Source organism: Cherax quadricarinatus, chromosome 22 (genome assembly GCF_038502225.1).
Source record: "Cherax quadricarinatus isolate ZL_2023a chromosome 22, ASM3850222v1, whole genome shotgun sequence".
NCBI lineage: Eukaryota > Metazoa > Arthropoda > Malacostraca > Decapoda > Parastacidae > Cherax > Cherax quadricarinatus.
In genome coordinates, this window is record NC_091313.1 from 22,341,984 (window position 1) to 22,368,073 (window position 26,090).

General features: G+C 40.0%; 2 protein-coding genes across 7 annotated transcripts in view; one reads left to right on the forward strand and one right to left on the reverse strand.

The window, feature by feature from the left end:
* The window catches only part of LOC128689741 (glutamate receptor-like), a 111,929-nt gene extending 107,625 nt beyond the window's left edge, over nt 1-4,304 (forward strand). For all 3 annotated transcript variants that reach the window (XM_053778158.2, XM_053778159.2, XM_053778156.2), the window contains exon 12: nt 306-4,304. In XM_053778158.2, the coding sequence (XP_053634133.1) occupies nt 306-386 (81 nt within the window). In that variant the 3' untranslated portion in view covers nt 387-4,304. The remainder of the gene's footprint in view (nt 1-305) is intronic.
* A 2,222-nt stretch (nt 4,305-6,526) lies between these two features.
* Nucleotides 6,527-26,090, reverse strand: part of LOC128689588 (probable ATP-dependent RNA helicase vasa-like) — a 168,046-nt gene continuing 148,482 nt past the window's right edge. For all 4 annotated transcript variants that reach the window (XM_070087544.1, XM_070087545.1, XM_070087543.1 and 1 more), the window contains 2 exons: nt 12,170-12,277; nt 6,527-7,435 (listed from right to left, as the gene is read on the reverse strand). In XM_070087544.1, coding sequence (XP_069943645.1) covers nt 7,337-7,435; nt 12,170-12,277 — 207 coding nt within the window. In that variant the 3' untranslated portion in view covers nt 6,527-7,336. The remainder of the gene's footprint in view (nt 7,436-12,169; nt 12,278-26,090) is intronic.

A 26,090-nucleotide genomic window follows, 5' to 3' on the forward strand; every position in this document is an offset into this window, starting at 1 on the left:
CCATGGAAGGAAAAGACACTTCTACTCCCAATATCAACCTTAGGATAGGATAAGCTTTATTGAGTTTACATATAGTTGATTTTAAAGATTTTTATTTTTACAATAACTGCAGTAAGTATATAGTTATATTATCATTATAACCATAACAAAGTTGTAAACCCATGGTATATTGTTATAAACATATAATAAATTATGAAATAATAAACACTAAATTAAAGACAAATGATGAAAATATAACCTTTGATCACCTTAAGTCAAAAATGTAACTATCTCCACCAAGGCCTTCATTGATTGTATTTTTTCAGGGAGTGTTTGTAGTATTAGTTGGAGGAATGCTGGTGGCTGCTGGTGCACTCTTGTGTGAGCTGCTTATGATCAGGCTCTGACAATGGATACAAAGGTGTATTGCTCAAAATAGAGACAGGTGCAGAGAAAGTTTTGGAGGCAGTCAAGTTCAATCCATGGGATGAAAGGAAGTCAAATTCCTTGGATGAAGAGCCCCACATGGCATCTAGGGCACCGGTTTTGGGGGTTCATTACAATAAAACCTTGCTCTACACCTGTCATTTCTCCATCTCTGACCACACTACAGGCTGCTGTTAGTAAGCTTCTTAACTAGTTTGATGCTTTTTACCAGCAATAAAAATGCCTTATCATTGAAAGGTTGGATTATAATCATGCTTACATTAATTGGTGAAAGTGCTAAACCTGTAGGTGTCATACACTGCCTTGGAATTCTGGTTTCTTCTGAGGAAGGCTGGGTAGCTCAAATGCCTTCAATATTTGAGGCTAGAGAAAACCTAAAATAGTATAGGGTTAAGTTTATTTGACATACACCATTTTAAGACTGAGGAAGAAAAATACAACGTACCTAAGAGGGCAAAGATGGGATGTGGACCACATAATCAGGAACTTTAATATATACATATGTAATGCCAAGTAGTGCTGGAAGCTTTTTCCTACAGTACATCACAAAGGACTGCAATAACTGATTTGTTATTAGTGAAGTCATTGATGCATATACAAAAGCAAATTAAGTGGTCGATGTTGCTAACCAAGCATTCCAACTAACAAAGAGTGCTGGTAAGTGATGGTTCTATAATGAGGTACTTTCTTTCAAAAAAGGTAGGACTAATGCAGTTTTTCAGTGAAGTATAACCCCTTTGGACCAAACACAATTGAAAAGGTGTTAAGAGAAAAACTAATGCTGTTGAATAATAATGATGCACAAGTTTGTTTGTGAAGCATGAAGTGGAAAATACAAAGTTCCACAATGTGAGCCTTAAAGTCCAGTTGTGTGGGTTACCATGTGGGTTCGGACTTTAGAACAGGGATATAAATGTAGCCCTTTAAACAAAAACACTGATACCCAGTTGAATGGCACCTTAAGAACAGGAGCAGTGTCTGGAGAGTACTTGCCTGCCAACTTTCATAATTGTTTCCAGATTGCTCAGAGGTAGTGGCAGGTACAGTGTATGTTGTGTCCATTATCGCTTGTTTGTAAGTTAGGAACCAGTATTTCAATTGTAATGGTAGTGGCCCCATACATTTCAAACAAATTTAATGAGTACAGAGGAACCACAAGGGAACACATTTTTAATGTTCATTCGAGGTCCAAGGGATGACAAGTGTGGCTGCAGAGGACATGTGTGAGGATTTGCAACAACACATCTGAAGATTATTATTATAGTGGACCCTCGACCAACGCTGGCATCATCTAACGATAAAATCGCCTAACAATGCGTTTCTGCGTAAAAATATTGGCTCGACCAACGGTGAAAAACTCGGGTAACAACATTCTTCCCGAACACGTTGGCCTGTCTGTCCAACCTGAGTGCCTCAGCTGCCCTGCCTTCAGCTAGTGTGCCATTGTTTACAAGCCAGGGCGGACGGTTCCACGCACATATGCAATACATTTTGTATTATTCCATTTTTTTTTTTTAGTGCTTGTAACTGCTAAATAACCTAGGTAGTAGGTTGGTAAACAGCAACCGCCCAGGGAGGTACTACCGTCCTGCCAAGTGAGTGTACAACGAAAACCTGTAATTGTTTTACATGATGGTAGGATTGCTGGTGTCTTTTGTCTGTCTCATAAACATGCAAGATTTCAGGTATGTCTTGTTACTTCTACTTGCACTTAGGTCACACTACACATACATGTACATGTACAAGCATATATATACACACCCCTCTAGGTATTCTTCTATTTTCTTTCTAGTTCTTGTTTATTTCCTCTTATCTCCATGGGGAAGTGGAACAGAGTTCTTCCACCGTAAGCCATGCGTGTTGTAAGAGGCGACTAAAATGCAGGGAGCAAGGGGCTAGTAACCCCTTCTCCCGTATAAATGACTAAATTTAAGAGAAACTTTCGTTTTACTTTTTGGGCCACCCTACCTTGGTGGGATACGGCCGGTGTGTCGAAAAAAGAAAGAACTGCTAAATAAGCCACCATGGGCCCAAAGAAAGCTTCTAGTGCCAACTCTGTGGTAAAAAGGGCGAGAAATACTATCGAAATACTACTGTACCATGGTCAGCTGCTGCTGCACCACCGTCAACTGCTGCTGTACCACCGTCAGCTGCTGCTGTACCACCGTCAGCTGCTGCTGTACCACCGTCAGCTGCTGCTGTACCACCGTCAGCTGCTGCTGTACCACCGTCAGCTGCTGCTGTACCACCGTCAGCTGCTGCTGTACCACCGTCAGCTGCTGCTGTACCACCGTCAGCTGTTACTACACCGTCAGCTGCTGATGTACCACGGTCAGCTATTGCTGCACCACCATCAGCTGTTGCACCACCGTCAGCTGCTGCTGCACCACCATCAGCTGCTGCTGCACCACCGTTTGCTGCTGTATCACCATCAGCTGCTGTTGTACCATGGTCAGCTGCTGCTCCGCCACCATCAGCTGTACTACTCGAAGATGTGGAGTGTGTGTTGTTGGTGTGGCTTAACGAGAAACAATTAACCCCAGAAGGTTAGCCACCCAGGATAACCCAAGAAAGTCAGTGCGTCATCGAGGACTGTCTAACTTATATCTATTGGGGTATTTAATCTTGTCCCCCAGGATGCTACCCAAACCAGTCGACTAACACCCAGATGAACAGGAAAAAATGCCTGGAATTTCAGGCCAGCAAAGGTTGGTTTGAGAGACTTAAGAATCGTAGTGGCATACACAGTGTAATAACGCATGGCGAAGCTGAAAAATTCCAACCCCAACAAGTGTTCAATTATGACGAAACAAACCTGTTCTGGAAGAAAATGCCAAACAGGACCTACATTACTCAGGAGGAAATGCATTCCCAGGACACAAGCCCATGAAAGACAGGCTAACTCTCATGTTTTGTTGTAATGCTAGTGGGGATTGCAAAGTGAAGCCTTTACTCATGTATCACTCTGAAAATCCCAGTGTTCAAGAAAAAGTGTCTCATCACTCATCAGTACTCTTCAATGAAGGTAAGTGTCATTTTAACATTTATTTATGTAGTTATTGTACATGTCTCATTGTTTTCTTTGTAGGGAAATGTATATTTCATGAAAAAAAAAAAAATTAATACTTTTGGCTGTCTGGAATGGATTAAATGGGAAAATTAATTCAGCTAACGATATATTCGGCTAAGGACAAGCTCTCTGGAACAGGTTAATATTATTGGTCGAGGGTCCACTGTACATTTATGAGGGGAGTACTAAATTTTAGGGGTCGTACAGTACCTGAGGGAATAGGAGGCACTTAGATTCAATAAAAGGTCAGGTCCAGTTCCCTGGATCAAGAACCTCTTACCAGCATAAAGGAACTATATAACATTCTGCAATTTAGCTTGCTATAATAAAAATAATAATCATTATCTTTATCCTAGGTAGTAGATTGGTAGACAGCAACTACCCAGGGAGGTACTACCGTCCTGCCAAGCGAGTGTAAAACGGAAGCCTGTAATTGTTTTACACGATGGTAGGATTGCTGATGTCTTTTTTTTCTGTCTCATACACATGCAAGATTTCAGGTACGTCTTGCTACTTCTACTTACACTTAGGTCACACTAAACATACATGTACAAGCATATATATACACACACCTCTCTGGGTTTTTTATTTTCTTTCTAGTTCTTGTTCTTGTTTATTTCCTCTTACTTCCATGGGGAAGTGGAACAGAATTCTTCCTCCATAAGCCATGCGTGTTGTAAGAGGCGACTAAAATGCCAGGAGCAAGGGGCTAGTAACCCCTTCTCCTGTACATATTACTAAATGTAAAAGGAGAAACTTTCGTTTTTTCCTTTTGGGCAGGTGAAATTGCTGACCTAGAAAATGTACAGAGAACCTTCACGGCGCGCATAACAAGAGATAAAACGCCTCAATTACTGGGAGTGCTTGAGGTTCCTAAACCTGTATTCCCTGGAACGCAGGCGGGAGAGATACATGATTATATACACCTGGAAAATCCTAGAGGGACTAGTACCGAACTTGCACACGAAAATCACTTGCTACGAAAGCAAAAGACTTGGCAGACGATGCAACATCCCACCAATGAAAAGCAGGGGTGTCACTAGCACGTTAAGAGACCATACAATAAGTGTCAGGGACCTGAGACTGTTCAACTGCCTCCCAGCATACATAAGGGGGATTACCAACAGACCCCTGGCAGTCTTCAAGCTGGCACTGGACAAGCACCTAAAGTCAGTTCCTGACCAGCCGGGCTGTGGCTCATACGTTGGTTTGCGTGCAGCCAGCAGCAACAGCCTGGTTGATCAGGCTCTGATCCACCAGGAGGCCTGGTCACAGACCGGGCCGCGGGGGCGTTGACCCCCGGAACTCTCTCCAGGTAAACCCTGCCTCGGTGGGATACGGCCGGTGTGTTGAAAGAAGAAGAATCATCTTTATTTCTTCAAGTACATGAACAAGGTATACAGGCATAGCTGACCTCAATGACATACTACTATATACAGAGACCCTTCTTATGCAAAGCATTTTGGGCAAATTAAGTAAATTTTGTCCCAGGATGCGACCCACACCAGTTAACCAACACCCAAGTACCTATTTTTACTGACAAGTGAACAAGGACAGTAGGTGTCTTATGGAAACACATTTTAATGTTTTCACCTGTACCAGGGATACACCCCCAAACCTGAGTGTGTGAATTTAAACCTGGTATGAGAGGAGTTCAGATTTGAAGCTTGTTAGACAGGAGTGTTTGATATATATATACTTTAAAATTAATCTTTGGAATACACAGAAGTGGATCTGCAGCATCAGCTTCCACCCTCACACTGGGTAAAATGATATACCACTGTGAGAGGTAAGATGAAAACTATTAAAATGTATTAACTAAATTTTTTACCCAGATCCAGGTAAGTAGGATTCACATTAATGTAATAAGCTGTGCAAGGCATTCTGTTGTTTGAATTTCCAACAATGATCATCACTGAGAAATTCCTTTGCTAGAAATTTGGGCAGTGAAAATAGTATGTACTTCAGGTGGTCCCTCCCTTACTACTACCTACAGATTGCTAATGATACACAGCAGAAACAGGACACTACTTAACTGGATTATCAGATTCACAAATTTATATTCATTAAGTTGCCTAGAACTTTATGAAAGTTTAGAGAAGAATTTCCAGAGCTTGCTTTTAAGTCACTGAAATGTAACTAATGTATCAATGGAATCACAATGTGTTTTTATATGCGAGAGGAATTTAAAGATAAAACCATAACAGAAATTTTGAGTTTAAACTGATGTCTTGGAAAAGCCTTACAGTGAAGCAGCAATCCCTTTTTCACTGGATCGAACATGATTGTCTCCCATTCCCTTAGGTGTTATATGACTCCTACAGGTTTAGCACTTCTTAAATAATAGTTTTTCAGTTAATTTTAATGGTTCCAGTAATGATGCATATGTAAAGAACAGCTTTCCTGGTTTGAAGCAAATTAAAATGAACTCTACATAATAATTTTACAGCAAATTTACTGATTATTTGCTTGAATGACTTACTAATTCCATTAAATTATGAATCAATAAGAAATCATAAAGTAGTATTAATATTCATACATCAGCTTCATCAAAAAGCTTGACCGTCATTCCTCTCCTTCCTTGGATCAAACATGACTGCCTCCCGTTCTCCAGGTGCTGTATGATCTTATGGTTTAGCACTTTCCTGTAAATATAATAATTACTTGCTTACCTTATACTGTTTTGTGACCATTACCCAGTGTTTCCCTGACACTATCAAGTTTCCTTTGGCTGGAGTAACATGATCATTGTAGCATTACCTATAAAAGCTACATTGGAACAGGACTGATGAGTGGTCCCATATATTTTAGCGCTTTTGTAAACCCAAAGCTGTCCCTGAACAAGGCCACTAGGAATGGTAGCAGATAAGAATAAAGTATAGTAAGGATCCATTACAGATCAACTTTAGGGCAGAAGAAATAAAAAGCTTCTTGCTTTTCAACTTTTTAATCTTGAAAATGTGTATTTGTTCCTATAATTAACTAATCATACATGTAAAAATATGATAGTATTTTAATGAAAACTGCAACAGCACTTAATATCCTTTCTTCTCATGACATTCAGACACTGTATCCTTATGGGTTTTGCACTCCCCAGGATCTCCATATTAATTCTCATGACATTCATTAACATTTTAATTATTAATTACAATATATATATATTTTTTTTTTAACAAACCACACTATTCATCTCCCACAGAGGCAGGGTGGTCTAAAAAAGCATATGGTCTTGCCAGAGGGGTGCTGATACTACAGTTCAATATAACAAACAGGTTCAGTTCATTTACAAGTCTATCTTTAATACTGTGTTTATCAGAAACTATCTTAAGCCAGAAATCAGTTAAAGTGGAATTACTATTTTTAACTAAAAGATCAACATTACACACCCAGCATATTTTTGAAAATAGTGTCATTAATTTATGAGACTTGACATTTTGCAGTTAATGTGAAATTGTTTCTTTTTTGGGTCACCCTGCCTTGGCGGAAGATGGTAAGTGTTAAAAAAAAAAAATGCAATATTCATTGCTGATATTCAAACTAAAATATTAAGTAAAGAATTATTCAAGAAAAACCTACATGCAAATCAATAGAAAAATGCAACCTTATTAATATGGGTTAGATAAATGAAAAATTTGCAAGAATTTGGTAGACAATATGTTGCCTAAAGGCAACAAGAATATGGGTAGATACAGGAACATAGTTACCACTGACCTACTATATGCAGCACATCTAGAATTTTCTGCAGTAAAAGCAGGAAGTAGCATTGTTAAAATGAGTAGACTCAATTACATGATCAGTTCAACACACTAAGAGGTCTATGTATATATTATATGCTGTACATCACTCATCCCAAATTTCATCATCTAAAAGCTTGGGAGACTGAGCTGGTCCACCACAGGACTCCATAAGTGCTTTACCCTCCGGTTTCATAGAATAATCCTGGAAAATACAGGAAAACAGAGAGCTGTCCTTAATATACTTAAGAGCACACTCCACTATACAAAGTATCTAGTTAGTCTTAAGTTTGAACAAAATGCTCTGCATATAAAGGAGCATTGGGCATATTCACCCAATTGTTACACTTCTCTGTACAAACATGTACAGTATCATGCTAAAATAAAAATATTAAACATCTGCCACATTGCTCCCCTATCCACTATCATATGCCTTTTCTAAATCCATAAATGCAATAAAAACTTCCCTACCTTTATCTAAATACTGTTCACATATATGCTTCAATGTAAACACTTGATCTACACATCCCCTACCCACTCTGAAACCTCCCTGCTCATCCGCAATCCTACATTCTGTCTTACCTCTAATACTTTCAATTATAACCCTACCATACACTTTTCCTGGTATACTCAATAAACTTATTCCTCTATAATTTTTACAATCTCTTTTGTCCCCTTTCCCTTTATATAAAGGGACTATACATGCTCTCCGCCAATCCCTAGGTACCTTCCCCTCTTTCATACATTTATTAAACAGAAGTACCAACCACTCCAACACTATCCCCCCTGCTTTTAACATTTCTGTCATCATCCCATCAGTTCCAGCTGCTTTACCCCCCTTTCATTCTACGTAATGCCTCACGTACCTCCCCCACACTTACATTCTGCTCTTCTTCACTCCTAAAAGATGGTATACCTCCCTGACCAGTGCATGAAATTACCACCTCCCTTTCTTCCTCAACATATATATATACCTCCCTCTCCCCATCTACTAACTCCCCTACTCTGTTTTTAACTGACAAATCCATACTTTCCCTAGGCTTTCTTAACTTGTTTAACTCACTCCAAATTTTTTTCTTATTTTCATTAAAATTTCTTGACAGTGCCTCTCCCACTCTATCATCTGCTCTCCTTTTGCACTCTCTCTCCACTCTCTTCACCTTTCTTTTACTGTCCATATCCTCTGCTTTTCTTATAACACTTCTGCTTTGTAAAAACCTCTCATAAGCTAACTTTTTCTCTTTTATCACACCCTTTACTTCATCATTCCACCAATCACTCCTCTTTCCACCTGCCCCCACCCTCCTATAACCACAAACTTCTGCCCCACATTCTAATACTGCATTTTTAAAACTATTCCAACCCTCTTCAACCCCCCAACTACTCATCTTTGCAGTAGCCCACCTTTCTGCCAACAGTCGCTTATATCTCCCCCGAACTTCCTCCTCCCTTAGTTTATACACTTTCACCTCCCTCTTACTTGTTGCCACCTTCCTCTTTTCCCATCTACCTCTTACTCTAACTGTAGCTACAACTAAATAATGATCCGATATACCAGTTGCCCCTCTATAAACATGTACATCCTGGAGCCTACCCATCAACCTTTTATCCACCAATACATAATCTAACAAACTACTTTCATTATGTGCTACATCATACCTTGTATATTTATTTATCCTCTTTCATAAAATATGTATTACTTATTACCAAATCTCTTTCTACATATAGCTCAGTTAAAGGCTCCCCATTTACATTTACTCCTGGCACCCCAAATTTACCTACTACTCCCTCCATAACATTTTTACCCACTTTAGCATTGAAATCCCCAACCACCATTACTCTCACACTTGATTCAAAACTCCCCACGCATTCACTCAACATTTCCCAAAATCTCTCTCTCTCCTCTACACTTCTTTCTTCTCCAGGTGCATACACCCTTACTATAACCCACTTTTCACATCCAATCTTTATTTTACTCCACATAATCCTTGAATTAATACATTTATAGTCCCTCTTTTCCTGCCATAACTTATCCTTCAACATTATTGCTACTCCTTCTTTAGCTCTAACTATTTGAAACCCCTGACCTAATCCCATTTATTCCTCTCCATTGAAACTCTCCCGCCCTTTTCAGCTTCGTTTCACTGAAAGCCAGGACATATAGCACCTAATGAAAGCAGTTTGTTAGATTATGTATTGGTGGATGAAAGGTTGATGGGTAGGCTCCAGGATGGACATGTTTATAGAGGGGCAACAGATATATCGGATCATTATTTAGTTGTAGTTACAGTTAGAGTAAGAGGAAGATGGGAAAAGAGGAAAATGGCATCAACAACTAAGAGGGAGATGAAAGTGTATAAGCTAAGGGAGGAGGAAGTTCTGGAAAGATATTAGCAACTTTTGGCAGAAAGGTGGGCTGGTGCAAGTATGAGGAGTAGGGGGGTTGAAGAGGGTTGGAATAGTTTCAAAAATGCAGTATTAGAATGTGGGGCAGAAGTTTGTGGTTAAAGGAGGGTGGGTGCAGGGGGAAAGAGGAGTAATTGGTGGAATGATGAAGTAAAGGGTGTGATAAAAGAGAAAAAGTTAGCTTATGAGAGATTTTTACAAAGCAGAAGTGTTAAAAGAAGAGTAGAGTATATGGAAAGTAAAAGAAAAGTGAAGAGAGTGGTGAGTGTGTGCAAAAGGAGAGCAGATGATAGTGGGAGAGGCACTTTCAAAGAATTTTATTGAAAATAAGAAAATATTTTGGAGTTAAAAAAGTTAAGAAAGCCTAGAGAACAAATTGATTTGTCAGATAAAAACAGAGTAGGGGAGTTAGTAGATTGGGAGATGGAGGTTTTGGGTAAATGGTGAGAATATTTTGAGTAACTTTTTAATGTTGACTAGGAAAGGGAAGCGGTAATTTCATGCAATGGTCAGGGAGGTATACCATCTTTTAGGAGTGAAGAAGAACAGGATGCGAGTGTGGGGGAGGTACATGAGGCATTACGTAGAATGAAAGGGGTAAAGTAGCTGGAACTGATGGGATCATGACAGAAATGTTAAAAGCAAGGGGGGATATAATGTTGGATTGGTTGGTATTTTTGTTTAATAAATGTATGAAAGAGGGGAAGGTACCTAGGGATTGGCAGAGAGCATGTATAGTCTCTTTATATAAAGGGAAGGGGGACAAAAGTGAATGTAAAAATTACAGAGGAATAAATTTACTGAGTATACCAGGAAAAGTGTACAGTAGGGTTATAATTGAAAGAATTAGAGGTAAGACAGAATGTAGGATTGTGGATGAGCAAGGAGGTTTCAGAGTGTGTAGGGGATGTGTAGATCAAGTGTTTACATTGAAGCATATATGCAAATGGTATTTAGATAAAGGTAGGGAAGTTTTTATTGCATTTATGGATTTAGAAAAGGCATATGATAGTGGATAGGGGAGCAATGTGGCATATGTTGCAAGTATATGGAATAGGTGGTAAGTTACTAAATGCTGTAAAGAGTTTTTATGAGGATAGTGAGGCTCAGGTTAGGGTGTGTAGAAGAGAGGGAGACTACTTCCCAGTAAAAGTAGGTCTTAGACAGGGATGTGTAATGTCACCATGGTTGTTTAATACATTTTTAGATGAGGTTGTCAAAGAAGTAAATGCTAGGGTGTTCAGGAGAGGGGTGGGATTAAATTATGGGGAATTAAATACAAAATGGGAATTGACACAGTTGGTTTTTGCTGATGATACTGTGCTTATGGGAGATTCTAAAGAAAAATTGCAAAGGTTAGTGGATGAGTTTGGGAGTGTGTGTAACGGTAGAAAGTTGAAAGAGAACATAGAAAAGAGTAAGGTGATGAGGGTATCAAATGATTTAAAGAAAAATTGGATATTAAATTGGAGAAGAGGAGAATGGAAGAACTGAATGTTTTCAGATACTTGGGAATTGACGTGTTGGCGGATGGATTTATGAAGGATGAGGTTAATCATAGAATTGATGAGGGAAAAAAGGTGAGTGGTGCATTAAGGTATATATGGAGACAAAAAAACATTATCTATGGAGGCAAAGAAGGGAATGTATGAAAGTATAGTAGTACCAACACTCATATATGGGTGTGAAGCTTGGGTTGTGAATGCAGCAGCGAGGAGGCGGTTGGAGGCAGTGGAGATGTCCTGTGTAAGGGCAATGTGTGGTGTAAATATTATGCAGAAAATTCGGAGTGTGGAGTTAATAAAAATATTAGTCAGAGGGCTGAAGAGGGGTTGTTGAGGTGGTTTGGTCATTTAGAGAATGAATCAAAGTAGAATGACATGGAGAGCATATAAATCTGTAGGGTAAGGAAGGCGGGGTAGGGGTTGTCCTCGAAAAGGTTGGAAGGAAGGGGTAAGGGAGGTTTTGTAGGTGAGAGGCTTGGACTTTCAGCAGGCGTGCATGAGCGTGTTCGATAGGAATGAATGGAGATGAATGGTATTTGGGACCTGACGAGCTGTTGGAGTGTGAGCAGGCTATTATTTAGCGAAGGGATTCAGGGAAACCGGTTATTTTATATAACCGGACTTGAGTCCTGGAAATGGGAAGTACAATGCCTGCACTTTAAAGGAGGGGTTTGGGATATTGGCAGTTTGGAGGGATATATTGTGTATTTTTTATACGTATATACATGTACTTCTAAACTGTTGTATTCTGAGCACCTATGCAAAAACAGGGATTATGTGTGAGTGAGGTGAAAGTGTTGAATGATGATGAAAGTATTTTCTTTTTGGGGATTTTCTCTCTTTTTGGGTCACCCTGCCTTGGTGGGAGACGGCCAACTTGTCAAGAAAAAAAAAAAAATGAAATGTATCTTGTGATTATGGCGTGTTATATATTTTTTGAAAATGCATTACATGAATGTGCCTAAATGACATCACCCACACTGACTGGTATTTACCAAGCACAGTAACAATGAAACTACTGTACTTACAAATGACCTGATGTCCTGGACTGGAAAACGACTTGTTCCATAATATGTTTGTGAATATTCACTTCTATGAGCAGCTGTCATCAACCATTCAGGAACTTCCTGACCAGCCTGATGGAAAATGAAAGAATTTTACTGTTTAAAGTAAAATTTTAGTATACAAGTATTGAGCAAAGTTCACTATTCAGTATATATACTGTATGTATATGTACTCGCCTATTTGTGGTTTTAAGGGTCAAGTCTCAGCTCACGGCCCTGCCTTTCAACTTGCCACATGCGAGATTCACTTCCTCCTAGTCTTGGGGGACCTATTATACCTGCCTCCAACACTTCAGAATCATTCCATTTCCCAACCACCCTTGAGACTGAAGAAATAGTTCCTGACATCCCTATAGCTCATCTGCAACTTCAAGGTCTGTCCCTGAGTATCTTGTTCCCCACCTATGAAACATGCTTTTTCCTATTTTGTGTTTATTACACTTCCCATGATTCTTCAGTCCTCCAATGTTGTTAGATTCAATTCCTTTGGCGTCTCCTCATAAGTCATACCCCCTTAGCTCTGGAACAAGCCTCACTGCATACCTCTGCACTTTTTCCAGTTACTTAATATGTTTTTCAGGTGCAGGTTCCATGCTGGTATTGCATACTCCACCGTGGCCCTGAAATGTTGTATAAAGGGAAGCAGAAATTATTTGGCTGATGTGAGCTTCTGGTGATATACATGTACTAGGCACTAGCCTCTGTCCCCAGTCTGAACCCCTTGTCTGGTCTTCTGCTCCTTCCCCAATCTTCACTAACTTGCATTTTCTGGGGATGAAGTCGAGCAATCATTTCTCTAATCGTGCAGTTTGTCCAGGTCCATTTGGAGCCTCTTCTTGTCGTCATCAGTTTAATATCAGCAAACAGGAATACATCTGATTCAAATTCATCTGGGATGTCTCACAAACCAGGAACAGTACTGGTCCCTAATACACACCTATCCTTATGGAGCCTTGCTAATTACTGTTCGCATCGCTATTGGGCCGTGCGGACGTGCTGCGCAGTAGCTCCTGATTGAGTTGGCATTTGCGCAGTGTTGACGTGTACTTAGCTCTGTGAAGACCTGTTTGCGCGCTCTCTACGAATTGAAGCACGATGCCCTCCATCGAGCAACTTTGCCAACAGCTTAAGGAAGAATTGAGGTTGGCGAAGGTGGAGATTCGGCGACTGACCGAGGAAAACAAGAAGATTCGAGATTTGGCGACTGACCGAGGAAAACAAGAAGATTCGTAGTAGTCCTCCTGTTTTGAGTCCTCAGGTCAAGAAGGGAAACTGGTCAGTGGCTGGACAGCAGGGAACGAAGTTGACGATCAAGAAGACGAATGGAAAGGTAGAAACGATGAAGAAGAAAGAGACTGCCGTGGAAACTGTTGTGGAAACATCTAATACATTCTCAGTGCTACCCGACGAGTGTGAGTCGACTACTGGGAACATCACGACGAATGACACCAAGGAAGGTAAGAATATTGTTGTTGTTGGGGATAGCCAAGTTAGGTATATGGATAGGGCGTTCTGCTTGAAGGACAGGAGAAGGAGACAGAGTTTGCTTTCCTGGGGCTGGGATGGAGGATATTGTTAGCCGTCTGGATGACTTCATGAGAGGTAATGGGAGCAATCCTATTATCTGTCTCAGTGCTGGAAGCAACGATGTTGGCAGACGTAGGAGTGAAGACCTGATTAGCAGGTACAAGTCAGCAATAGAAATAATTAGGAGTAAGGGTGGGAACCCTGTCATATGTGGTATTTTGCCAAGGAGAGGAGTTGGAAATGAATGGTTGTCCAGGGCAATTGGTGTCAATTGCTGGCTGGACAAATACTGTAAGGAAAATGCGGTAACATTCATTGACAACTGGGACGTCTTCTATGGCAGAAATGACATGTATGCCAGGGATGGGGTTCACTTATCTAGGTCTGGGGTGGTAGCACTGGCAACTGCAGTGGAGGGAGCAGTTAGGACTTTAAGCTAGGAATAGTTAGTGGTATGGGTTTTGGCAGGAAAACAGTGAAGTCCCAGTGTAGTAATATTACGAGTTCTAGGGGAACTAGTAATAAGCAGAACGAGGTAGATATTGAAAAGCCAGGGACTTTGGGTGATAAGGACAGTAATAGGTTTAGTAGAAAAACAGAAATGAGCAGGAAGGATAAAGAGAAAGGAGAGTCTTTCAATGTTTATTATGCTAATTGCCGTAGTGCTAGGAATAAGATGGACGAGTTGAGATTAGTTGCTAGTGCAGGTAACATTGATGTATTTGCCTTAACTGAGACGTGGTTTAATTCAAAAAGTCGGGACATGCCTGCGGAATGTCATATTCAGGGTTTTAAATTGTTCCAAGTAGATAGAAGTATCGGGAAGGGGGGTGGGGTGGCATTGTATGTCCGAGATCGCTTGAACTGTTGCATAAAAACAGGTATTAAGTCTGAAGTAACACATACAGAGTCTGTTTGGACAGAATTTTCAGAGGGGCATGAAAAACTGATTTTAGGAGTGATATACCGTCCCCCAAACTTAGATAGGGACCAAGGGAGACTACTATGGGAGGAAATTGTTAAGGCCACAAGGCACGATAATGGAGTAATTCTAGGAGACTTTAACTTTAGTCATATTGATTGGAATTTTTTGACTGGGAATTTAGAATCATACGACTTCTTAAAAGTAATTCAGGATTGTTTTTTGAAGCAGTTTGTGACAGAACCTACAAGGGGAAATAACCTGCTTGACTTAGTTATGGCAAACAATGAATCCCTTGTTAATAATTTAGAAATTTCAGAGGAACTGGGTGCTAGCGACCACAAATCAATTACATTTAGCATTGAATGGAAGTACGATAGTAGCGATAACTCAGTAACAGTCCCAGATTTTCGCTTAGCAGATTACGATGGGCTTAGAGAACACTTATCATCTGTTGACTGGGGTAACGAAGTGAGATATCAATATGACAGTTTTCTGAACACTATACATGCTGCTCAAAGAACATTTATCCCATATAAAGAAATTAGATCAAACAGAAATGACCCAAAATGGATGAATAATAGGCTCAAATATCTACTAGGGCATAAGAAAGGAATTTATAGGCGTATCAAAAGAGGCGAGGGTCATCTTATGAATCAGTATATTGACATTAAGAGGGACATTAAAAAGGGGATAAGAAAAGCTAAAAGGGACTATGAAATTAAAGTTGCTAGGGATTCTAAAACTAACCCAAAAAGTTTTTTCCAGGTCTATAGAACAAAAGTTTGAGATAAGATAGGTCCCCTTAAAAATACCTATGGGCACCTTACTGACAAAGATAATGAAATGTGCTCGATTTTTAATAATTATTTTCTCTCAGTTTTTACACAGGAAGACACTAACAATATTCCAGTAATTAATTTTTATAGTGGGCTAGAAGAAGATAAATTATGTAACATCACAGTCACTAGTGAAATGGTTGTGAAGCAGATAGACCGATTGAAGCAAAATAAGTCACCGGGTCCTGATGAGGTTTTTTCAAGGGTTCTTAAGGAATGCAAAATGGAACTCTGTGAACCATTAACTAATATTTTTAATTTATCTCTTCAAACAGGTGTCGTGTCTGATATGTGGAAGATGGCTAATGTAATTCCTATTTTTAAAACAGGGGACAAGTCGTTACCGTCAAATTACCGCCCAATAAGCCTGACCTCAATTGTAGGCAAATTACTAGTCAATTATAGCTGAGATTATAAGAAGCCATCTCGATAAGCATAGCTTGATTAATGATACTCAGCATGGATTCACAAGAGGCCGGTCTTGTCTAACTAATTTATTAACTTTCTTCAGTAAAGCTTTTGAGGCTGTTGACCACGATAAAGAATTTGATATTATTTACTTAGATTTTAGTAAGGCTTTTGATAGAGTTCCACACCATAGACTGTTAAAGAAAGTGGCAGCTCATGGCACTGGGGGAAAAGTGCTCTTGTTGATCGAGTCATGGCTCACTGACAGGAAGCAGTGTGTCCATAAATGGGGTTAAATCCGAGTGGGGATCTGTAACAAGTGGCGTTCCACAGGGATCAGTCTTGGGCCCGTTGTTGTTTATAATATATATCAATGATCTTGATGAGGGAATTACTAGTGATATGAGCAAATTCGCCAATGACACAAAGATAGGTAGGATAATTGATTCAAACGTAGATGTTATGGAACTTCAGGAGGATTTACACAAACTCTATTCTTGGTCAGAAAAGTGGCAGATGCAGTTCAATGTAGATAAATGCAAGGTTCTGAAGCTTGGGAGTGCCCATAACCCTAGTACTTATAAGTTAAATGATGTAGAACTTAGCCATACAGATTGCGAAAAGGACTTGGGGGTTATGATGAGCAGCAACCTTAAACCAAGACAGCAATGCCTAAGCGTACGTAATAAGGCAAATAGATTACTGGGATTTATATCAAGAAGTGTAAGCAACAGAAGTCCAGAGGTCATACTGCAGCTTTATACATCATTAGTAAGGCCTCACCTAGATTATGCAGCTCAGTTCTGGTCTCCATATTACAGAATGGACATAAATTCGTTAGAAAACATTCAGCGTAGGATGACTAAATTAATACATAGCATTAGAAATCTTCCTTATGAAGAAAGATTGAAGACTCTAAAGTTACATTCACTTGTTAGACAAAGAATGAGGGGAGACCTGATCGAAGTGTATAAGTGGAAGATAGGTATTAATAAAGGGGATATTAATAAGGTCTTGAGGATGTCTCTCCAAGAGAGAACCCGCAGTAATGGATTTAAATTAGATAAGTTTAGATTCAGAAAGGACATAGGAAAGTATTGGTTTGGAAATAGGGTAGTAGATGAGTGGAACAGTCTACCTAGTTGGGTTACTGAGGCTGGGACTTTGGGTAGTTTCAAATTTAGGTTGGATAAGTACATGAGTGGAGGGGTTGGATTTGAGTGGGACTTTCACATCAGAGCTTATTTCTTGGGTGGCATTGAAAATTGGGTTGGGCAAATGTTTTGTTAGTGGGATGAATTGTAAAGGACCTGCCTAGTATGGGCCAACAGGCCTCCTGCAGTGTTCCTCCTTTCTTATGTTCAATGCAATATATATTTTACAGTCCTCCTGTTTCCTTCCACTAAGGTACTCTTAACAAAACATTATGCCAGTTAGAGATGAAATTCATGTTTCCACCTAGGATGGGAGGGATTCTGTCTAACAGGAAACTGAGTGGCTACCATCAGGGACCTCCCAGTGCCATGCCAACCCACCATCACTGACATAAGGTCACAACATGAGTTGATCAAGCAGCCTGTCATGTTCATGACCATGGCACCTGTCATGCAATCATTCAGGTAACTCCTGAAGACCATGGAAAAAGTTTACCGAGAGTAGCATCTGGCACATACATAAAAGCATTCCAAAGTCACCATCAAATCACTGTACAAAATTTGCAATAATTAGAAAGCCAATAGGATGCACAGCATTTGGGCAAACAGACAAGTATTAAGTTTAGATTTTCTAATGGGTCTAGTACAAGGTATTAACAAAGTTAAAAACAAAACAAGAGAAGCATAATATCAAAGGTTTCCTTGTGCTATGAAAGCTACTATTTTTCAACAGCATTTAGCCAAATTCATGCTATATAGAGTTATGTCAAGGATGGTTTACTGTATGTCCATGGGGAAGTGGAATAAGAATCTTTCCTCCGTAAGCCATGCATGTTGTAAAAGTCAACTAAAATGCCAGGAACAATGGGCTAGTAACCTTTTCCTGTATAGCCTACTAAAAAGAAAAAGAAGAAAACCATCAAAGTGGGATGTTTGAATGTGTGTGGATGATGTGCAAATGATAAGAAAGATGATTGTGGATGTTATGAATGAGAAGAAGCTGAAGGGGGTGGGAGTTTCAGTGGGAAGAAATAAATGAGATTAGGTCAGAGGTTACAAATAGAATTAGAGCTAAAGAAGGAGTAGCAATAATGTTGAAGGATAAGCTATGGCAGGAAAAGAGGGAATATAAATGTATTAATTCAAGGATTATATAGAGTAAAATAAGGGTTGGATGTGAAATGTGGGTTATAGTAAGAATTTATGTTCCCAGAGAAGAGAGAAGTGTAGGGGAGAGAGAGAGAGAGAGAGAGAGAGAGAGATTTTGGGAAATGTTGAGTGAGTGCATGGGGTGTTTTGAACCAAGTGTGAGAGTACTTGTGGTTGGGGAGTTTAATGCTAAAGTGGGTAAAAATGTTGTGGAGGGAGTAGTAGGTAAATTTGGGGTGCCAGGGGTAAATGTAAATGGGGAGCCTTTAATTGAGCTATGTGTAGAAAGAGATTTGGAAATAAGTAATACATATTTTATGAAAAAGAAGATAAGAATATAAGGTATGATATAGCACGTAATTGAAAGTACAGTGGGCCCCCGACATTCGATGGCATCGACATTTGATAAATCCGACATTTGATACGATTCGTACAAGACGTGTCCACATGTGGCCTGAACTGCCCCGTGTGTGCCAGTGTTTACAAGCCAGCCAGTGTGCGCGCATCTAAGGATACATTCGGTACATTCCATATCACTGTTTTTGGTGCTTGTTTCTGCAAAATAAGTCACCATGGGCCCCAAGAAAGCTTCTAGTGCCAACCCTGTGGTAAAAAGGGTGAGAATTAGAATGGAAATTAAGAAAGATTTTGAAGGGTTTGGGGCTAACCCTGAGAAGCCTATGCCAGTTGTGGACTCCATTGTGCCTACTTCAAAAATTAAGGAAATGTGTGCAAAGTGGGTTGAACTGCAAACCTTTATGGATGAAAATCACCCTAACACAGCTATTGCAAGCTGTGCTGGTGACTATTACAATGACAATGTTATGGCCCATTTCAGACAAATCTTAAAGGAACGGTGACAGGTCTAGTGACTCAAGCTGGTCCTAGTGGCATTAAAAGAAGGGAAGTAACCCCAGAAAAGGACTTGCTACCTCAAGTCCAAATGGAAGGGGATTCCCCTTCTAAACAGTAACAACTTCGACACTCTCCCCTCCTCCCATCCCATCAATCATCACCAGATCTTCATTAAAGGTAAGTGTCAATTATTCAATTATTATTCTATTGTTATTGTAATTATTCTATTGCATTAAACTTAATATTTCATGTGGTAAATTTTTTTTTTCACACTTTTGGGTGTCTTGCACGGGTTAATTTGATTTCCATTATTTCTTATGGGGAAAATTAATTCGACTTTCGATATTTTCGACATTCGATAGCTCTCTGAAATGGATTAGTATCGAATGTCGAGGGTCCACTGTACTAGTTTGTTAGATTATGCATTGGTGGATAAAAGGTTGATGGGTAGGCTTCAGGATGTACATGTTTATAGAGGGACAACTGATATATCGGATCATTATTTAGTTGTAGCTACAGTTAAAGTAAGAGGTAGATGGGACGAAAGGAAAATGGAAACAAGTAAGAGACGTGAAAGTGTATAAACTAGAGGAGGAGGAAGTTAGGGTGAGATATAAGCAACTACTGGCAGAAAGGTGGGCTAGTGCAAGTATGAGTAGTGGGGGGGGTTGAAGAGAGTTGGAATAGTTTTAAAAATTCAGCATTAGAATGTGGGGCAGAAGTTTGTGGCTATAGGAGGGTGGGTGCAGGAGGAAAGAGGAGTGATTGGTGGAATGATGAAGTAAAGGGTGTGATAAAGAAAAAGGTAGCTTATGAGAGGTTTTTAGAAAGCAGAAGTGTTATAATAAGAGCAGAGTATATGGAGAGTAAAAGAAAGGTGAAGAGAGTGGTGAGTGCAAAAGGAGAGCAGATGACAGAGTGGGAGAGGATTTGTCAAAAAATTTTACTAAAAAGAAAAAAATTTGGAGCGAGTTAAACAAGTTAAGAAAGCCTAGGGAACGAATGGATTTGTCGGTTAAAAACAGAGTAGGGGAGTTAGTACATGGGGAGCTGAAGGTATTGGGTAGACGGCGAGAATATTTTGAGGAACTTTTAAATGTCGATGAAGAAAGGGAGGTGGTCATTTCATGCACTGGCGAGGGAGGTATAACATCTTTTGGGAGTAAACAAGAGCAGGATGTGAGTGTGGGGGAGGTGCACGAGGCATTACGTAGAATGAAAGTTTATTCTATAAGTTTATTCTCTATAAGGATTACAATGCTGAGTTTACAGAATTTGGTTATTGTGTGGTTTACATGTAGTAAAATAATAATTACAGAGTGTACCACTAGAACACCTAGCATGGCTAGGCATTTCGGGCAGACTTAAATTAAATCTTAAGTTTAAAATATTACAAAATTATGAGGTAAGTTGGTATTATGGCTAAGTGACTAAATACTAGTTTGTGAGTTTAGCAATGTGAATGCTCTTGTTTTGGCACTATACAGAGTTTCAGTATTGGAGTATCACAGGCCAACTTATGACTAGTTAAGATTCATTATTTTGAGATTGAGATTGATATTTCTGTTTATGGTCAAATGGGTGAGTGAGTGCAAGTGTTAACCACCGGGTGGTATTCGTGTAATTAGTTGACAGTATGTATCAGGGAGATGAGATGTTTTCTGATGGTAGTTTTGAAGGTGATGAATGTGTCTGCAGTTTTAGAATTTTCAGGTAGGGTGTTCCAGATTTTAGGGCCTTTGACATACATTGAATTTTTGTAAAGGTTTAGTCGGACACGGGGAATGTCATAGAGATGTTTGTGTCTGGTGTTGTGCCTGTGGGTTCTGTCACAACTATCAAGAAAGCGTTTTAGGTCAAGGTTAATATTGGAATTTAAGGTCCTGTAGATGTAGATTGCACAGTAGTAAGTGTGGATGTAATGAACAGGGAGTAAGTTTAGATCTATGAAGAGTGGGGGGTGTGTTGCCAGGGATGGGATTTAGTGATTATTCTTACTGCGGCTTTTTGTTGGGTTATTATTGGCTTTAGGTGTGTTGCTGCAGTTGAACCCCAAGCACAGATAGCATAGGTGAGGTATGGATATATAAGTGAATGGTATAGTGTGAGAAGGGCAGTTTGCGGCACGTAGTATCGTATCTTGGAGAGGATCCCAACCGTTTTGGATACTTTTTTGGTTATATGTTGGATATGGGTGCTGAAGTTCAGGTTGTTGTCGAGGTATAGGCCTAGGAATTTGCCCTCATTATGCCTGGCAATTAGTGTGTTGTCGATCTTAATGTTAATTTGCGCATCTCCTGCTCTGCTACCAAACATAATGTAGTAGGTTTTGTCAGTGTTAAGCGTAAGTTTATTGGCTGTCATCCAAGTCGATATTTTGATCAGCTCCTCATTAACAATGGTGTTGAGGGTGGCAAGATTAGGGTGAGAGATGGCATAAATCGTGTCGTCAGCAAAGAGAATGGGGTTCAGGTGTTGAGATACGTTTGGAAGATCATTGATGTATATGAGGAAGAGCAGGGAACCAAGGACACTTCCTTGCGGAACTCCAGTATCAAGTGACTGTGTTGTTGATGCTGTGTCTTTAATGGTGACATACTGATACCTATTAGTAAGGTAAGATTTGAAATATGCAAGCGCATGGCCTCTTATACCATAATGGTCAAGTTTGTGGAGTAGGATGCCGTGGTCTACTGTGTCAAAAGCTTTTCTTAGGTCAATAAAAATTCCTAGTGGATATTCCTTATTTTCCAATGCTGTGTAAAGCAGATCTAGCATTTTTATGATTGCATCGTTAGTGCTTTTATTTTTCCTGAATCCAAATTGGCAGGGGTTGAGTATGTTTTGTGCCATTATAAATGAATATAGTCTCCTGTGCCCGAGTTTCTCAAAGATTTTGGATAGCAATGGTAAGTTTGATATTGGCCTATAGTTGTTTAAATCTGTAGGGTCACCACCTTTATGTATTGGTGTAACCCTTGCCGTCTTGAGTAGTTTCGGGAAGGTGCTAGTTTCTAGTGACTTGTTAAAAAGTAATGAGATAGCATGCGAGAGGACATGGGCCGCTCTCTTGTACAATAATGGTGGGACATGAGACAGATTCCCTGAGTAATTTTTAAGTGACTTTATAATCTCGGTGACTTCCGTGGGCTCAGTTGGAGCAAGATAGAAGGAATTTGGGAAATTCCCATCTAGGTAGTCCCCGGCATGGGCATTGGTACGTGGGATTTTCTTGGCGAGATTAGAACCTGTGGTTGAGAAGAAGTCGTTTATCTTGTTAGCTGTGTCAGTGGGATGCAGTGGTGTTTCATTAGGTTTAGTTAGGACAATATTCTTGTTTTTTTTTTAGTTTGTGGGTCCCTAGAATCTGAGAGAGTGTTTTCCAGGTCTTTTTTATATCTCCTCTTGTGTCAGTGAATCTACTGGAGTAGTATAGTTGTTTGGCTTTCTTTATTACTTTTGTGAGGACTGATGAATAGTGTTTAAGAATATCTTTGTGTATTAGGGGGTAAAGCAGCGGGAACTGACGGGATCATGAAAGAAATGTTAAAAGAAGGGGGGATATAGTGTTGGAGTGGTTGGAATTTTTGTTTAATAAATGTAAATGCTGTAAAGAGTTTTTATGAGGATAGTGAGGCTCAGGTTAGGGTGTGTAGAACAGAGGGAGACTACTTCCTGGTAAAAGTAGGTCGTAGACAGGGATGTGTAATGTCACCATGGTAGTTAAATATATTTATAGATGGGGTTGCAAAAGAAGTAAATGCTAGGGTGTTTGGGAGAGGGGTGGGATTAAATTATGGGGAATCAAATATAACATGGGAATTGACACAGTTACTTTTCACTGATGATACTGTGCTTATGGGAGATTCTAAAGAAAAATTGCAAATGTTAGTAGACGAGTCTGGGAGTGTGCGCAAAGGTAGAAAGCTGAAAGTGAACATAGAAAAGAGTAAGGTGATGAGGGTATCAAATGATTTAGATTAAGAAAAATTGGATATCAAATTGGGGAGGAGGAGTATGGAAGCGAATGTTTTCAGATATTTGGGAGTTGACATGTCAGCAGATGGATTTATGAAGGATGAGGTTAATCATAGAATTGATGAAGGAAAAAAGGTGAGAGGTGCATTGAGGTACATGTGGAGACAAAAAATGTTTATGGAGGCAAAGAAGGGAATGTATGAAAGTACAGTAGTACCAACACTCTTATATGGGTGTGAAGCTTGGGGTGTAAATGCTGCAGCGAGGAGGCGGTTTGAGGCAGTGGAGATGTCCTGTATAAGGGCAACGTGTGGTGTGAATATTATGCAGAAAACTCGGAGTGTGGAAATTAGAAGGTGTGGAGTTAATAAAAGTATTAGTCAGAGGGTTGAAGAGGGGTTGTTAAGGTGGTTTGGTCATTTAGAGAGAATGGATTAAAGTAGAATGACATGGAGAGCATATAAATCTGTAGGGGATGGCGGGGTAGGGGTCGTCCCCGAAAAGGTTAGAGGGAGGGGGTAAAGGAGGTTTTGTGGGCGAAGGGCGTGGACTTCCAGCAGGCATGCGTCAGTGTGTTAGATAGGAGTGAATGAAGACGAATGGTATTTGGGACATGAAGAGCTGTTGGAGTGTGAGCAGGGTAATATTTAGTGAAAGGATTCAGGGAAACCGGTTATTTTTATATAGCCGGACTTGAGTCCTGGAAATGGGAAGTACAGTGCCTGCACTTTAAAGGAGGGGTTTGGGATATTGGCAGTTTGGAAGGATATGGGCATCTTTATACATATATGCTTCTAAACTGTTGTATTCTGAGCACCTCTGCAAAAACAGTGATTATGTGAGAGTGAGGTGAAAGTGTTGAATGATGAAAACTTTTTTTTTTTTTTTAAGGTTACCCTGCCTCGGTGGGCAATGGCAGACTTGTTAAAAAAAAAAATTGTATGGAAGAGGGTAAGATACCTAGAGATTGCCAGAGAGCATGTATAGTTCCTTTTTATAAAGGGAAGGGGGGCAAAAGATACTGTAAAAATTATAGGAGAATAAGTTTACCGAGTATACCAGGAAAAGTGTATGGTAGGGTTATTACTAAAAGATTTAGAGGTAAGACAGAGTAGGACTGTGGATGAGCAAGGAGGCTTTAGAGTGGGTAGGGGATGTGTAGATCAAGTATTTACATTAAAGCATATATGTGAACAGTATTTAGATAAAGGTAGGGAAGTTTTCATTACATTTATGTATTTAGGGAAGGCATATGATAGAGTGGATAGGGGAGCAGTGTGGCAGATGTTGCAAATGTATGGAATAGGTAGTAAGTTACTAAATGCTGTAAAGTTTTTATGAGGATAGTGAGGCTCAGGTTAGGGTGTGTAGAACACAGGGAGCTTACTTCTCGATAAAAGTAGGTCTTAGACAGGGATGTGTAATGTCACCATGGATGTTTAATATATTTATAGATGGGGTTGTAAAAGAAGTAAATGCTAGGGTGTTGGGGAGAGGTGTGGGATTAAATTATGGGGAATCAAATATAAAATGGAAGTTGACACAGTTATATTTTGCAAATGATACTGTGCTTACGGGAGATTTTAAAGAAAGGTTTCAAAGGTTAGTGGACGAGTTTGGGAGGGTGTGTAAAGGTAGAAAGTTGAAAGTGAACATAGATAAGAGTAAGGTGATGAGGGTATCAAATGATTGAGAATAAAGAAAAATTGGATATCACATTGGAGAGGAGTATGGAAGAAGTGAATGTTTTCAGATATTTGTGAGTTGACGTGTCAGCAGATGGGCTTATGAAGGATGAGGTTAACCACAGAATTGACGAGGGAAAAAAAGATGTGGAGACAAAAAAAAATGTTATCAATGGAGGCAAAGAATGGAATGTATGAAAGTATAGTGGTACCAACCCTCTTACATGGGTGTGAAGCTTGGGTTGTAAATGCTGCAGCGAGGAGGCGGTTGGAGGCAGTGGAGATGTCCTGTCTCAGGGCAATATGTGAGGTAAATATTATGCAGATAATTCGAAGTGTGGAAATTAGGAGGTGTGGAGTTAATAAAAGTATTAGTCAGAGGGCTGCAAAGGGGTTGTTGAGGTGGTTTGATCATTTAGAGAGAATAAATCAAAGTAGAATGACATGGAGTGTGTATAAATCTATAGGGGAAGGAAGGCAGGGTAGGGGTCGTCCTCGAAAAGGTTGGAGAGAGGGAGGTACAGGAGGTTATGTGGGCAAGGGGCTTGGACTTCCAGCAAGTGTGCATGAGCATGTTAGATGGGAGTGAATGGAGACCAATTTTTGGGGGGACCTGACGAGCTGTTAGAGTGTGAGCAGGCCAATATGTATTTAGTGAAGGGATTCAGGGAAACCGATTATTTTTATACAACCAGACTTGAGTTCTGGAAATGAGAAGTACAATGCCTGCACTTTAAAGGAGGGGTTTGGGATACTGGCAGTTTGGAGGGGTGTGTAATAGGACGGTATATACACCTACCATCCGACTTACGACCTGCTCGGCATACGTCCACTCTACTTACGGCCCTGCATCTGGCAGATGGGCTGGGCCGGCTAATGCACACCGCTGTACAATATTTGACAATACTCGCGGCGGCAATGTGTCATGCAGGCAGCATCAGTTTGAGTAACCCTGCCCTATCAGCAGCATCATACTGTATTAACTGTACTAACTGGACAGTAAATTTCACCATGGCCTCTAAGTCTGAATCTTGCACTGGAGATTGTGGCAAGAAAGGCTCTTACTCTTGAACTCTATTTTGTTTTCACTGTTGCACATAAACCTGTCTGTATCTGTCTGCCTGTATATCTGTCTGTATCTCTGTGTCTGTCTACCTGTCTGTCTTTCTGTCTACCTGTGTGTGTCTTTCTACCTGTGTGTGTCTGTCTACCTGTATGTCTTTATGTCTACCTGTGTGTCTTCCTGTCTACCTGTGTCTCTTTTTGTCTACCTGTGTCTCTTTCTGTCTTTCTCTCTACCTGTGTGTCTGTCTTTCTGTCTACCTGTGTGTGTCTGTCTTTCTGTCTACCTGTGTGTGTGTGTCTTTC